General features: G+C 47.9%; 1 protein-coding gene across 1 annotated transcript in view; it reads right to left on the bottom strand.

Annotated features, from left to right (window-relative positions):
- The window catches only part of LOC131492395 (liprin-alpha-1-like), a 42,013-nt gene that overhangs the window by 12,985 nt on the left and 12,192 nt on the right, over positions 1–16,836 (bottom strand). Inside the window, 6 exon segments of the mRNA XM_058696023.1 lie at positions 1,026–1,153; positions 2,753–2,906; positions 4,427–4,762; positions 5,148–5,312; positions 5,584–5,685; positions 15,429–15,521. Coding sequence (XP_058552006.1) covers positions 1,026–1,153; positions 2,753–2,906; positions 4,427–4,762; positions 5,148–5,312; positions 5,584–5,685; positions 15,429–15,521 — 978 coding nt within the window.

Below are 16,836 nucleotides of genomic sequence, written 5' to 3'. Positions count from 1 at the left end.
CCCCTTCCCACTGGGACCCTCACTGCACTGGAACCGGTGACACAGAAGCACCGACAGGCTCCCTGCTACAGGTTCCCTCAGCCCAGGTTCCGGAAGGACGGACTGGCTGCCCAGTCATGTGCTCCCTCGTCCTGTGCGTATCACTCGATCCCAGCACCGACCACATCATGTTTGGAAACTACCTCTTCAACTCTTCAACTGCTGCCTTCCTCCGTGGGTGGTGAAGACTGTGAGAGCTGGGAGGGCAGGGACTGTGTCTGGCACGTTCCTCGACTCTATTTGTTGAACCTCCGAGTGAATTCCTTAAAGATTTATTTCCTACAGGGGTGTCTGGGTGGCTCAGTCAGTCGGGTTCTGACTCTTGGCTTCAGTTCAGGTCATGAAGTCAAGGTTTGGGAGTTCGAGCCCTGTGTCAGGCTCTGTGCTGATAGCATGGAGCCTACTTGGCATTCTATCTCCTTCTTTCTGCCCCTCCCCTGCTCATGTATGCGCCCAAGCTCGCTCTCTCTTTCTCAAAATAAATGAACATTTAAGGATTTTTTAAATAAAAAACAATTGTGTTTAAAAGAGGATAGGATTCTCTCATTTCTCGGAAAAATTCTATTATTTTATTTTATTTTTTTTTTGGTAAGTTCTACACCCAACAGGGAGCTCCAATTCATAACCCTGAGATCAAGAGTCCCAAGCTCCACTGACTCAGCCAGTCAGGTGCCCTTGTCCTTCTCTTATCCAAGGCTACTATCTTGAGCTTTGAGTCTCTGACTTAACTCTGAAAAGCAGTGAGTCTTAGATGCAGCCGCCGGCAAACAGCACACATCGGACAAAACCGGAGGGACCAAAACTGGAAATGATGACTGCCGTTTGAAAAGCATTCCAATCTCAGACATAGTAACACTGAAAACAGATCTCAGCTGGTTCGCGGAATTTGGCACGCCGACGTTACCGGTGAGAAATGAGATACAAGAACGGACCGCCATGAAAATGACATTCCCACCATGGGACCCAGAAGGAAAGGCGGGCCCCACCTTGCAGAGGGTGGCCACCCTCTGGGCCGGCTCGGCTTCCTCCTCGGGCAGCATCTTGGCCTTCCTCGGGGTCTGCTGCAGCTTCCGCTCCGCCACGTCCAGGCGCTCTTGCAACTGGCGGTTTTGATCTCCAATCTAGGAAATGAAGGCAAAGCATCAAAGTGTAGCAAGTCTTCTCTCCGTTTCCATTTTTAATAAAGTGAAACAAAAGCTAAATGCAGAGATCTACTGTTCGTTCTGACTGAAGCCAACAGTTTGGGAGGTGCTTCAGAGTAAACCTTTCCTGTCTGCAAGGAGTCACCCACTGCCTTGGTCCTCGTTTCACTACGCAAAACATGTCTTTCCAAACTCTTTGCTCTTCTTCAGTATCTTCAAAGAAGTCTTTCAAAAGACAAAGTTCCCACACATTAAAGAAAACCCATCTTCTGGAGGAGCTTGCTCGTTCTTCCTGACAAGTTAAGGAGAGAAGGATTCGGTCCTAAGCCTTCGTGAACATATTTATACTGTGGTCTGAGGGCTCGCTCCATAGGGCATTCAGAGGTGGGCACATCAGCCAGCACAGAGCTTCTGAGAGCATGCCTGATGCCAGTTGAGTTCTTTTTGGAAGTGTACCATTATTCAACAAAAGCACTCTCCCTCTTGACCAAAAACGTGGAAAACTTCAACGTGGAAAACTTAGACACGAGAGTTTTTGTTAAAGGACTTTTAGGGAAGCCGAGGTGGCTCAGTCGGTTAAGCGGCCAGTTCGGCTCAGGTCATGATCTCATAGCTCATGGGGTCAACCCCGCCTCGTGCTCTGTGCTGACAGCTCAGAGCCTGGAGCCTGCTTGGGATTCTGTGTCTCCCTCTCTCCCTCTCTGGCCCTCCACTGCTCATCCTCTTTCTGTCTCTCTCTCTCTCTCTCTCTCTCTCTCTCTCACTCTGGCTCCCTCTCTCAAAAATAAATAAGCATTAAAAATATATAAAGTCATTTTAAAAATCATGTATAAGGTGAGGTTTTTGCCAGGTTAACATTTGTTCCCACAGACTCCTTCCATCTTCTGTGTGCATATAGCTTTCTGTGTATATACAGACTGTGTATCATGCTTTAAAACCCTCAAAAATAAATCACATGCTGTACACATAGTATTTCGCGATCTGCCTTTTACACTCATGATTTGGAACATCTTACGTGCTCTCAAACAGCATTCCTCAATGTCATTTTCATGGCTTCCTAGTCTTTCACTTTGATTATCATTTTGGGTCGACTGACACATTTGACAAACACACCAGGCAAACTCACTATGTTTCCAAGAAGCTGGATGCGGTTTTCCTGTTCAATGCCGGATGACCTGAGACAACCAAGGAAGAGCCGTGCGGCTTCCCAAAACACAGGGTCTCACATCCTCACTCCAGACTGTGCTTCTGCACCTGCCATTCCACCCCACCCCCCGATCTCAGGTACTAACCAAAATGGCCAGCTGCCTACACATTCCCGGCCACTCCCTGTTCCTTTGGAAACAGTGCTAACAGGCAACAGAGTAATGTGCATGTAAGACAAGACAAAGAAGGAATCAAGGAGGGTAGCCCCATAACATGCTTCCATAAAATTCGAAAGAATTAAACCCTGGACGTTGAAGTAACCCCACTGGTCAACACAAGATTCTAAGATCCTAAAACCCTGACATTGACAGTTGGTCCTTAACCTGACTTGTAATTAATAAAAGTGGAACGTAGTACAACGAAACCAACGACCTGTCGATGCAGAGAGTCCTTCTTTGTGATCTCGTTTTCAAGTTTATCTTTGAGGTCGGGCAGAGAGGTGGCTTCCTGCTGTGCCCTGAGGCAACGCTTCTCAAGGGTAGTGATCCTCTCTTGCATGTCTTCCTTCTGGGCCATGGTCTACAGCAGGTATTTCAGAGGGAAAACAGGGAAGGAATTAGCTTACGACACATTAACACACTCCAGACACAAAAACCGGGCGAAATCCTCATTTCCCAAACAAACAGAAAAGTAGCATCCTCGGGGCACCTGGGTGGCTCAGCCGGTGACGCTTTGTGAGTTGGCGCCCCGCGTCAGGCTCTGTGCCGACAGTGCGGAGGCTGCTCGGGATTCTGGCCAGGTACCCAGGCTTATTCTTTCCCATGTGTTCAAAGACAAACGGATAATAAAATCTCCCGGAAGTCACAACCTCGGTTGCCTCCGGACACCGTTGAGCTTTCCACAGAACAGCGACTTGCCTCTGGAGGCACACACCATGAGACACCATCCTTTCTCCGGGGAAAAGGTGGGGAAAATCTCATCCAATTCCCACAAAGATGGAGCAGCAGTGTTAACAAAAGGAAGCCAAACTCCACCGTGCATATAACTAGAAGTCATCTTCTATAGCCTAACCCTGTAACAACATTGTATCCCATGGTATCTGACACTGCAAATGGAACCAGACCGTCCTGCCCTGCCTTTCTTGTCCACCACCCGAGAGATTCCTCTTCCAGCCCTCTGTGTTTACTAAGCAATTTATGTCAGCAGTCTCAAGAGTGAAAGTGATGAGTCCTAAGAAATGATTTTCTAAACTCTCTGCATATTGAACTCTGCTGCGGGGTCTCCCCCCACCTTTGCCAAACAACAACTTCACTGAACGGGTTATATAATTTCTGCAAATACTTTTGTTTTAAATTCTTACATGACCTCACCCACGCTAAGGTACTAAACAGACTGCTCGTGTACGTACACACTCGAGGGTCTGACAGGGTCTTCCCAAGGTGGCATTGCTGGGCTGGGATTGGGGTGTGTGGGGACTGTCCGCAAAGGGCAGCTCACAGTGACAGGAGGAGGCACAGAGAAACCATCCTAATCTTACTGGTTTCTGTGACAAGTATCAGATTCCCATCGATGACCACACGTGCAGAAGCGTCCCCACTCCTCCATGACCTTACACCGGGACCAGCGGGCTGCCCCTCGCTCACTCTGACCGCCACGACCAGGAGCACGGAACCCCTGGCAGGAGGGCAGGGCGGCAGAGGCGGCCGTGACGGCCCCTCGGGAGAGCCGCCCTCGCATGGTCGTGCCCTCGGCAGCGACCTGGCAGCAGCACGCTGGTTCCCACGTGCCGAGTGTGTTCCCAAAACAGACCGAGAGCATGGCATGGGCCAAGCTCAGGTGGCCCACACTCCACACCCGAGGGCACTCCGCCACCTGCCCGCCAGGCCTCGGCAGGGGAGAACCCAGGGAGGACAGATTCCACCGCGCAGACGGGGAGGCAGCCCGCCCAGGCCCCGGAGTCACATCCCGTTCTGCTGCTACTTCTACCAAAATCCAAACGTTCAAAACCCGTGGGAGATGAAGGACACACTGGGCAATGACCGAACCAAACACCCCACGTTTGGCTAGACGACGGTGTGGCCATTTCATCCGACACTCACTTCATGGACATCTCTTTGTAATATGGTGTTCATTGCTTGAGAAAGGATGAGGTCTTTCCTTGAGATGTCTAGCTCCTCTTCCAGCTTGGCCACGAGAGTGCACAGGGTAGCCAGGAGCTCTTTCATCTGGCTCTGCACCTTTGAAAGCCAGAAAGGGAAGCAACATGTGAGGGCCCCCACTGCTAGTCTTCATATGTTGTTTTTAAAACAATGGATAAAAAGGAAACCCCCTCCAATCAAATCCTGTCATGAGGTCTGCAGCTGAACTCTGCGTGTGGCCTCTAATTCTTCTACGAAACTACACCTCTCCAGTGCCACACGTAACTGCTCTCTCACCTGGAAACAAAGGGATTGAGCTTGTACACAGAGGTGTTTTCACTAGGCCTTACTGTACAGTTACCCTAAGATCCCCTTTGCCTCAAATAACATGACAGAATGCTGGTAAGTTTTTTCACGGATGCTCCTGTTCACAAACTTGCTTGTTAACAGCTTTCAATTTAACATTGGAGACAAATCTTCCCTGAAATAAATTACATTATGTAATTTGTACTAGCCAATCGATACACACATTTCCACCAACTACTGCTTTTTAACCATACAGACCTGTCTTCTTACAAGAATTCAAGAAGATGAAAAGGAAACTCAAGTCACACAAACACACAAAGTGTGCCTATAACACACAGCATGTGCACAAATTGAGAACCGCCATGGCAAGGCACACCATTTCATCCTCCGTTTTGTCGTTGTCCAATATGGAGTTCAGGACCTTGAGCACCTCCACCTCACTGGACACGCCGGCCTGAGTCTTCGCCTGTCGCCTCACCAATGTTCTCCTGAGAGATCTCTCGTGTCTGCAGATTAGGAACTCCAAGTGTTCCAGGAGCACCTAGTGGGAGAGGCAAAAGGAAAAGCGTGTTTCAAGAACAACTTCAATTCCGGGCCTCAAGTTCACCAAATGCAAAACCAAGTCTGAATCCCTTCAATTCAGTGCCCAGGTAGGGAGCCATCCCCTCGAATGTGTTAAAATAGCCTCACTCCTCCTCACGGATCAAACAAGGTTTGAGAACAATAGGTCCCAGCCAACTCCATGGGGACATGTAGACAAGGGGAGTGAATGGTGTCCTGTGTTGAAAGACCCTGGCAGTGCACCTACTGACCCTGGTGTTGTTTCTCTCCGCCTTCAGGTTGGCGATCTCCTCCTCTCTCTGCACGAGCTGCTCCCTGCAGGTGTGGAGCTCTGCAGCGAGAGCTGCACACTCCTGGGGTCGGAGAGGGGACAAAAGTGGAGAGACACAGGGGGTCTTTACCAGAGCACACCAGGCCTCCGTGGCCCTCCAGAGTCCCAGCACCCACCACCCTCAAGTAGCATCACACACACCAGTCCCCTCCTCACCACCCACAGGAGTCCCGGGGATTTTCGGAGGGACAGACACTCAAGGGGACAGACGTTTGCAGGTGCCTGGCAGGTCTAGGACTCAGGAGCTCTGCTGACTCGGGAGCAACAGGCCAAGAAGCCTGCTGCCCATCCCCAGCCTCTGGCCTCGTCTGGCAAGCAGGCTTGTGGAGCGGCAGCGGGGAAAGGCTGACGGTACTCAAAAGCTGCTGTCTTAGCCTGGACCCCTGTCTCAGTCAAGTCAACCATACCAAATGGGCTTTTCAAAAATGATGGTAGGACTCTTGTCGATAGGGAGAATTTAAGACTTATTTCTTTAGTCAAGCAGGAAATATTATGGATGAAGGGTCTCTGAGGAGAGTGATGCCAGGGCCCACCACCCCACATGGGGTTTCTCTCCCGCCAATACCGAGCGCCCGCCCAGGACATGGCGTACAGATGGGCTCCAAGGAGGTGGACGCACACTCTCCAGTCAGTCGAGCGCAGAGCCTGGTGCAAGGCTCAATCCGTGAACCAGGACATCATGACCTGAGCTAAACCAAGAGTCAGACGTTTAACGCCCGGAGACACCCAGGCGCCCCAGAGCTTTTGTCTCTGTAGGACAAATGAGGGGATAAAGGTTCGCTTAAAAACTGACATTCCAAATAAAGAGAGTGGTTGATTTCAGCCATTCTAGAAAATCCAAGGACAAACTGGTGACATACTTCAAGTTCCTTCGTAAATTAACCCTTTCCAAATCAACGGGAATGTTACCACAGAACTGAACACGTTCCTTGCAATCTGATTTGACAAGGTGAACCCACAGACGCCTATCTGATCCTTGATGTAGGACTGTGCAGGCCCATTTTTATGTGGCGATTTTTGTTCCAATAAATACATTGGAAACTTTTCTGGAGATGTGTGACATTTGGAAAGACTGGCAGATGAGCTGAGCAGCTACGAAATATCAAAGATAGTAAGTAAAAGGGAGGCCACGGGTGCATGAAATAAACACAGATACTAGGCTATTATAGCATTTCCTATCCGAAAACATACACAAACCTACTCTAACAAGATAAAACGTATCATTTTGCACACAGAAACTGACCGTACCTACCTGGTGCCATCTGCAGTCAAGAGAAAGGCAAACAAATGTGGAGACGCAGGATTAAGTCCTAACCGCATAACACGAGCTGTAGCAGACGCTGTCCTCTGGGGGAAGTGTGCACCACTTCCTGTTGCTATTGAGGTCACCTCAAGTGTTGCACGAATCTGCTTTCAGCTCTTGGTAAGCACTTCCTTTCTCCAGTAAATCAAGCACCAGAAGAAAAGTGATTTCTCAGGGTTCCTGCGTCATTTTCACCCTGTTAAGGGCAATGCCACGAACCTTATTTACACCTTGGGACCCGTTTGAAGTGTCCCCAGGGATGCTGGACGTGCTCCCGCGATGTAGAGAAGACTCATGGTATGACAAGGAAAGGCTGAATGGCCTGACATGTACTGAGGTCCACAGCTGCAGCTGCCAGCCGGCCTGCGTGAGGACCATGGAGGCACAAGGAAAGGGAAATTCTCGAAGCTCTCCCTGCGGCTACCCCAGCACATGCAAAAACCTGGTGCTATGTGTGAGACATCTTTGTGTCTCGTGTGGAAGATGTGGCATTTCTGTGGATGTAGGACTGCTGTGAGATGGGCACACCTGCAGACTCAACTCAAACTGCAAGACAAGTGAAGACCTGATTATCACGACGTAAGGCAGAAGGAAGGGAAGGATCGAAAACTGGCACATTTCAATGCAGGCACAGGATATCTTGGTGAATTTAGAAAGGGGTTTGGCTTTTCAAATGGTCATGATGATAGGAGAAGCAGCTTCTACCACGAAGAGGAAGCACACGGTTTCCCAGACGCCCCAGAGAAGATTGCAGAGAAGCAGGAACCACCATCCACCGCATGTCAACCACTCCAAGACAAAAAGGGAAAACCCAAGAAAATCAGTTGAGGAGACCATGGCTGCTTGCACAGGTTTTTCACGCAGAAGGAGATGCCCTGTCGGGGGGAAAATGCCACAAACGACATTTATTCACGAGAAAGACAAGTGAGCACCAAGATGTTGGGTAGGAAGGGGTGAAGCAGCTACCGTCTGAGCGGACACAGGCGGGGGTGTGATCAGGGCGGCTGGCCCTGTGTAGGAAGCTCACCCCAGGGTCCTGAAGGCAACAAGTGCCAGTGGCCAGTGGTCTGGCTGCACAACCAGAGCCCTTGCCCTGGACCAGTTCCATCCCGGCTCTGTCCCTCAACTCAGGAAGTACGCTGAAAGCAAGGGACTGTCCTCTAAAGTTCTTTGGCATTGGACAATGTCCTGGCCACCCAGAACCCCACGGGTCACCACCAAACGTGTCTTGGCGGCTCACTCGCTCCGGAGCGCAGCGGGTCTAAGTCAGCCTGCAGACCAGGGGCCACGAGGACCTGTGAGGCTCATGACACAGGCACTTGACAAGAAGGACAGTCAATGCTACCAAAGAGAACCGCCACAGAGGGAACGTTATGAAAGTCTGGAAGATGCCAAGGGACGTTACAAAAAACTCTGGGAAAACCATCAAGCCCTGCCATAGCCAGCCCGTCACCACAAAGCCTGCCCTGGGCAGGCACCTGACAGGGGAGGAGGGCGGCCATGGCGGTGGGGATAGGGAGCTGGGAGGCTGACACCATCACCACTCCATGGACGCTGGCTGAGCGTGCGCAAACTGGATGGTCATTTTAGATGAATGACGGGTACTAGGCAAGGACTACTGGGTTTTGTTTTCTCTTGTAACAAATGCTGATGACCAAAATGTTTACTATGACTTCTCAGTCTTCCCTGGCTTGCTCTTATACATGTGAGTAGCCTGCTAATCAACACATCATGAACTAGGAAAAATGAATTCAATTTGAAGCATGTTTGAAGGCATCAAGGAGACCCTGAGGCAGTCACAACTGGAAGGACTGAGACCCCAACAAAAGGGAAGCCCGCTGAGCCAACTCTAATGTTCAGAGTCCTCTCTCTCCCTCAAGACATGTGAGGATTCTGAATTTCCTCAGGGATTGCAGGCAATATACCAACGAGCTGCAAAGGAAACCTAACAGAAAGGCAAGCAGAAAGTCGCAGCGAACCGAGCTCTGGACAGCACAGGGAGGCACAGAAAATGAGCCCGGCACTCGGCAAGCACTGCCTGAGAAGCTGACCCTTCCATCATCTCATTGTGCTGTGGAGGAAATAACTGGGCTTTGGGACCTAGCATCAAGGACGGGTCCTCGGAAATACTCCAGGCCTCCAAATGGAGACCCTGGAGGTCTACACGGGGGTGGGGGACAGCGTGAGCCCAGCTCACACTGCACCTTACAAAGACTGAGCCCCAGTCTCAACTCACTCACGCCTGAGTGGGACCAATAACCGCCACACTCGGGGTGTGTGGGATGAAATGCTGAAGGAATAAAAGCACATGAAGAGCCTCTATGCTTCTCCATACAGTCCAGCACAAAAATAAAAACAAAGAAGAAATGAAAAGACAAGATAAGGCAAGACCAAAAAATACAGAAAAGAACAGAAAAGAAAAAAAAAGAAAAAAGAAAAGAAAAAGGAAGAAAAGAAAAGAAAGGAAAAGAAAAGAAAAAAGAAGAAAAGAAAAGAAAAGAAAAGAAAAGAAAAAAATGGAAAGGAAAGGAAAGGCAAGGAAATGAAAGGAAAGGAAAGGAAAGGAGAGGATAGGAAAGGCAAGGCAAGGCAAGGCAAGACAAGGCAAGGCAAGGCAAGGCAAGACAAGGCAAGGCAAGGCAAGGCAAGGCAAGGCAAGGAAAGGCAAGGAAAGGAAGGGAAAGGCAAGGCAAAGCAAGGCAAAGCAAGGCAAGGAAATGAAAGGAATGCCTGGGTGGCTCAGTCGGGGAAGCATCCCACTTTGGTTCATGTCATGATCTGACGCTTTATGGTTTGAGTCCCGCGTCAGGCTCTGTGGTGATAGTCAAGAGCCTGGACCATGCTTTGGATTCCGTGTCTCCCACTTTGTCTCCCCCTCCCCTGCTCAAGTTTTGTTTCTACCTCTCTCTCCCTCTCAAAAGTAAATTATATTAACAAAAAAAATTCTTTTAATAAGAAAAGGAAAGAAACAAACAAGCAAACAAAAAAAGAGACACACCTGGATAGCTCAGTCTACTCGTTTAAGTGACCAACACTTGGTTTCGGCTCACGTTTGTGAGTTTGAGCCCTGGGTTGGGTTCTCTACTGACAGAAAAGAGCGTCTGCTCAACAGTGTCTCTCTCTCCCCCATCCTCTACCCCCACCCCTGCTCTCACTTTCTTTCTCCCTCAAAATAAATAGATAAACATTTAAAAAAAAAAGGTTTTACATCATATCGACCCAAAGAAGAAAGAAGAGAAACAGACCAAGAGGAGACACATAGACTGGAGTGATTGGATGCAAAAGTCAACTGTCCAAAAACCATTCTTGACAAATGGGAACTTTTCAGAGACTCAAAACAGATTCTCAAACTGCAAATTATCGGAGCTAAAATTACGATCTCCAGGTGCCTGAGTGGCTTAGTTGGTTAAGCATCTGACTTTAGCTCAGGTCATGATCTCATGATTCGGGAGTTTGAGCCCCGCGTTGGGCTCTGTGCTGACAGTGCAGAGCCTAGAGCCTGCTTCGGCATCTATGTCTCCCTCTCTCTCTGTTCTTCCCTTGCTCCCACTCTATCTAGCTCTCCAACATAATTAAAAGACTAAAAAATCTTGTTAATGGCATTAAGAACTCAGTCCGTGGGCTTCACATCAGACTAGACAAAGGTGAATAGCCTCAGTGAACTGAAAGATAGGTAGGTAAAAATATATCTAGACCATACACAGAGAAAACGTCAAGAAAATACACAAGCCCAAAAGACACAGAAGATATGGTACAAAGGTCCAATAGGAGCCCACAAAGTAGAGGAAACACAGAATGGGTAGTACCATTTCACTAAAAAGATAAGAATCAAAACTGATAAAAGAACCAAGAGAGTGACTCCACAAGGAACACCTCAGGCAAAAAGATGTTAACAGTCTTGAGAGGACAAAGAGACCGCCTTCCATGGGACAACAACAACACTACCAGCTGACTCTTCAAGAAAAGCAAATGAAGCCAGATGATGGATTGGCATGTATGAAAGGTGAACTAAAATAGCCACCAACCTGGAAGTCTTTACCTAACAGAAACATTCTTCACAGTGAAGGCAAAGTAAAGATGTTTTTCAGGCAAAACAGAAGCAAAAACAAAAATAAAAACTGAACAACAAACAAAAACAACACACACACACATACACACACACACACGCACACACAAAAACCATGACTACACATCAACTACAGACACAAACTAAAATCAATATTAAAGCAGCTTGTTGCAGAAAAGAAATGTAGTCTCTGAAAGAAATATGAAAAAACAAGGCTTGCAGAACAACATCACAACAGAAAGGGTAACTATGAGAACAAAACTTAACAAGCATTAAGTGCACGAAACAATGACAACAATGCCAAATCCATCTAAAACGTAAAAATATCACCCAACAAAAGGTGAAGAGGAGTTCAGTCTGGTTCAAGTGTCAAAGAAAAGAGCAGGGGCGCCTGGGTAGCTCAGTCAGTTGAGTGTCCGACTTTGGCTCAGGTCAAGATCTCACGGTGTGTGAGTTGGAAACCCGTGTCAGACTCTGTGCTGATGACTCAGAGCCTGGAACCCGCTTCACATTCTGTGTCTTCCTTTCTGCTCTGCCCCTCACCCGATTGTATTATGTCTCTCTCAAAAAACAAATAAATCTTAAAAAAAAAGAAAAGATAAAAGGAGAGAGCAGTGTCAGGGAAGCAGTACAAGTCCTGAATCAGGCAGGGGTCAGTTTAAAATGCACCTGAAATAGATATACATTCCAGAAATAGAAATAGATACATTCTATTTCTGAAATAGATAGAAATAGATACACTCCAATTAACCTAACAGATCAATGTACAATTAAAAACTCCTTCCTGCTTCTAAACGAAGGCTAGAGACCAAAGGAAGACAGAACAGCTGGGACAAAGAAGAAACTAGTAATACGGTACGTGTAAACTAACATATCAGTCATTACGTGTGCACAAATACTGCAAGCAAAAGGTTGACTCTCAAATGCGTTAGAAGGAAACTTACCATACCCTGGTCACAAAGGTATACCTTAAAACGTAAGATCACAGACAGGTGGAAGTAAAAGATCCCCAGACAAACTCTACCGAACAGAAAACTGATGTGGCCACCAGGACCCTCCAATAAAGTAACCTCTACAGCAAAAAGCTCTACTAGAGACAAAGAGGAACATTTCGCGATGGAAGTTCCATCTACCAAGAGAACAAAACTTCTAAACTTGCATAGACCTAATAACGCCATCTCAAAATACAGAAAAATTGACAAACATAGAAAAGGAAAAAGAGCCACATCCATAAGCACGATGGGAGACTTGACGATACATCTCTCAGTATCTGACAGAACTGACGACAACAGAAAACTCAAGGCAGTGTGACGGGGCTGTCCAATATGGGGTCACGTGCTTTATTGCAAGTACTTGAACCGCGGCTCCTCAAAGTGCGACGTGTGCAAAGTATAAAATGCACACCACATTTTAAAGACAACGTGAAAAAAGAGAATTCAAAATCATATATAATTTTTTCTCACACCGGCTATACACTGAAATGATATTTTGGATATACCTGTTAGTTATATTATTAAACTCATTCTCGCCTATTCCTTACTTGGTTTCAAGTGGTTACTAAAATCTGAATTCTGTCATTAACAAACTTCATCTAACCTATAAATAGAGACTACTGCATTCCCCCAATACACATTATTTTCACGTGCCCAAGGAACAGTTCATGAAAACGAATATATGCCAGGCCATTAGGAAAGTCAGCTCATCACAAAGGACTGAAATACTGCAGGGCATATTGACGGATACCATTAGATTCACAGTTCATTTCCTGCAACAATTCATCACGCCCAAAGTGATGGGAGAAAGACAGGGAGACTTCCGGTAATGACCAGTCATGGGCGGCTGAGAGAGCACCGTCACCCCTGCCACCACAGGAGGACAGGGAGAAGCAGGCTGTCGATGAACCAGGAAGCTGACTCTCCCCTGACTCGGAATCTGCAGATGCCTTGATCTTGAGAACTTCCCAGTCTCCTCAACTGTAGGAAAGAAGTTTCTGTTTCTTATTAGGCAGCCAGTCTATGGTATTTTGTTACAACCACCCCAAAACACTGAGACAGATACCTTCATGGAATTAAGCTAGAAATCTGCACAAAGAGAACGAGAAAATCCCCCGAAACATCAAGATGTGTTATGCTCCTAAACATTGTGATGAATTAAGAAAAAGATGCCACAATGAAAGTTAGGAAATAGTTTCACATAAAAGATAATAAACATTTGGCTTATCAAAACTTGTGAGATCAGGAAAGGTGTGCTTAAAGGGAGACTCATAGCTTTAGAATACATATATCATAGGATAGCTCAGTTGCTTGGTGACCAACTCTTGATTTTGGCTCAGGGTATGATCCCACGGCCACAAGATCGATCCCCAGCCTGGCTCCACACGGAGTGAGGAGCCTGCTCGAGACTCTTTCTCTTTCTCTGTCTCTCTCTCTCTCTCCCTCTGACCCTCTGCCCTGCTCATGCTCTCCTTCTGAAATGAATCAACACACTAATAAGCAAGTAAATACAATACACATACTGGAAAGGAACAAAGGCTAAAAATCAAATGAAGGATTTAGTTCAAGAACTACCAGATGGGACAGCAAACAATCACCAAGTAGATGGAAAACAAAAGGGCAGAAATCAGTGCTGCAGGAAACAAATAGTAAATCACAGAAATCAAAAAAGCCCAAGTTGGTTCTATGAAAAAGAAACAAAGCACAAAGTACCAATATCAAGAAGTTCTAAAGCAAATATCACACCAGATGCTGCAGATAGGGGGGTTTTAGAAACCAGTTGAAACTTATTCCTTGGAAAGTCTGGGAGGTCTGAGCAAACTCCTAGAAAACAAAATGCCTTATCTAAATAGACACAAGAAGATATGGGAAATCAGAAAATTCCTATTTCCACTTAAGAAAGGAATCTGCAATGAAAACCCTTCTCACAAGGAAAACCCTACACCAGCTGTTGGCCTAGCACTTCTTCCCAAAAGAAAAGAACACATACAAAAACTCTTCTGGGAAAGCACAAGGAGTGCTTCTTCCTACGTTGTTTTAGGAGGCCAGCACGACCTTAAACCCAAACCCCAGCAAGGACGGCACAAGAGGGTGCAAGGGAACACCCACCTCTCTCTTGAATACACATGCAAGAATCTAAAGCACACTTTTTACAAATGGAATCCAGTGCAAAGAGAATGCATAGACATCGGGTTTGGATTAATCTAGAAGGGCAAAAGTTGTTTTCAGTTAAACCACAACATTACACAAATCACTTGTCCCCAAAGATGCACAAAACACATTTCAGAAAATTTAGTATTATTATTTCTTTGATGATTGTTAAAAAATCAGAGCAAACTAAAAACAGAGGAGAATTTTCATGTTTTGATACAATTATCTACCAGTAATTCCACGGTAAGTGTCACATGTAGTGGTAAAATACTGAACTCTTTGGGACACCTGGGTGGCTTCTAGTCGGTGAAGCGTCTGACTCTTGATTTCAGCTCAGGCCATGATCTCACGGTTCATGAGTTCAAACCTGGCATCAGACTCTGCTGACAGTGCGGAGTCTGCTTGGGATCCACTCGCTTTCCCCCCTCCAACTCCCCTTCCCATGCATGCTCTCTAAATCAATAAAGAAAGAAAGAAACTTTAAAAAATATTAAGTATACAAAAAATTATGAAACCCTTCTCTCTCGTATCTGGGAGGAGACAAGGACACCTACTCTCACCACTTCCCTTCAACACAGTACTGGAGGCCCTAGCCAATCCAAGGCAAGAAACATACAAATGGTTATACTATTGGATAGAAACCAAAGAAACTTACCACAAGGCAACACAGAGAACGTAAGGCAGACGTACACAAGAATGTGAAAAGCTGTGCCATTCACAGATGTATTTCACACACATAGAAAGAACTCATTCTAATCAACAAAAACCAAAACACACAACCTAATCACAAAGTGGCTTCCAAAAGGCAATTATTTCTCAAAAGAAACATGTAAGTGGCCAAGACACACACAGGGGCGGGTCCCACGAACACACCATACCTCCCAGCACCTGAGCCCCAGCAACCAGCTAACACACGAGAAGAGGCAATACCAGGCATCGGCCAGCCCTGAGCTCCCGCACGCTGTTGCTCGTGGGGAACAGACACGTGCCACCACTCACGCCCTGCTCCTCCAAGGCAACCCAATACGATGCATGTGGATCTGCAGGCAGCCTCTGCACAAACCGGAGCAGCCACAGCAGAAACAATAAACCGTGCTGTGCTCACACACTGGGCCTTCGACAGCAGGGGAGGACCAGCACAGCCACACAAGGAAAGCAGGTGCATTGCGCACACACAGCGCTCAAGGGTTGGCTCAACATGAAGCGAAGAACAGGCCAAGGCAATCGCTGGTGAAAGTCAAGACCGTGGTTACCTTTGGGGGACGTTCGGTGGGAGTCAGTAGGAGGTAGGAAGCACGGTAAGGTTCCATTTCTTCATCCAGGTGGTGGTTCCAAGAATGTGTTCGCTGAGTGAAAAATATGGAAGATCAGCTGAAAGTAGTGGCCTAGGATGTTCCAAACGTCCACCGCGTGCCACACAACTAGGCCGCTCTGTGCGGGCAGCTAACCCCCAAGAGAAGCAAGGAAGCCCCACCCATCTGAGTGCAGAGTCAGGAAAGGGCATCCAGAAGCCAGAGGAGCTACTGCCACACCCTAGTCGCCTCCAGCTGTTCATCTGGGGGAGTCCACATCGCCTTCTTAAACATCATTGGCCACAAGACACTGAATGCAGAAGCAGCTGGAACAATAAAGATCTTGCACTAAGCAAATGCCACGCTTCTACACAGTGTTGTCCTGAAAATGTACGTATGTTTTGCACGAAAGGTATGAGTACGTTAATCTGTCCTAATTTATTGTCTTTAAGTGAGTTCATCACATCTGAGATGCTCGGATTTGGTTTGGTTTCCTTAATGTTTGTTTTTGAGAGAGAGAGACGCAGGGCACGTGAAGGGGAGGGGCAGAGGGAGAGGGACACAGAGAATCTGAGACAAGTCCAGGCTGGCAGCTGGCAGCACAGAGCCCCACATGGGGCTCTAAACCATCAACTGTGAGATCACCACCTGAGCCAGAGTCGGACCCTTAACACAGAGAGCCACCCAGGTGCCCGCTTCAATTCTCGGTTTAATCTCACCACAGTAGAGATCCAGAGACACAACCCCCACACTCGAAGGCTCTCTGGGGCCCTCAATAATCCCCTGATGTCCAAGTGTCCCGACACCACCGAGTCTGAGAAACACTGACCAGGGAACAAAGGACACTGTCCCCTTCTTCTCGTCAACTTCCCAATTTCTATAGGGTTTCCCCAGCTCACCAGACTCTCTAGGGCCTGGCCCACAGGACGCAAGGGCCTAAGGCGGCCTCTGTTCGTGGCAGCCGCCTCGGGGGACAGAACGTGTGCAGCCTGTGTGGGGTCAGGGGACGGACAAGGCGGGAAGGTCTCCGACAGCCTCTGCGAGGGCGGGCGGCACACTCCTTACAGGACAGCCGCGGCTGAGGCGGGCACCCGGAGAACCTCCCAGAAGCCACTACCTGCAGTGAGAAGGGCCCTTACTGCCTGCCGAGCGGTTAAGCCAGCACTGCCACGGGAGGCACCCCCCCACACCATCCCGCCGCCACAGAGCGGCCACCACGACTGACTCACGGGAGCCTGCGGGCGTCCACACGGACAGGCCGGCCTTCCTCCCGAGGGTGGCCAAATGCTGTCCCACAAGTGAGCAGAACCAGGGCGCCTCGAGCCACCCGGCCTCTCACGGCTGGCACTGTGGCCTCTGCGGAGTCCGA

Source organism: Neofelis nebulosa, chromosome 13 (assembly GCF_028018385.1).
Source record: "Neofelis nebulosa isolate mNeoNeb1 chromosome 13, mNeoNeb1.pri, whole genome shotgun sequence".
In the NCBI taxonomy this organism is placed as follows: domain Eukaryota; kingdom Metazoa; phylum Chordata; class Mammalia; order Carnivora; family Felidae; genus Neofelis; species Neofelis nebulosa.
The sequence above is the reverse complement of the archived record's forward strand: the minus strand, read 5'-3'. Positions and strand labels throughout refer to the sequence as shown.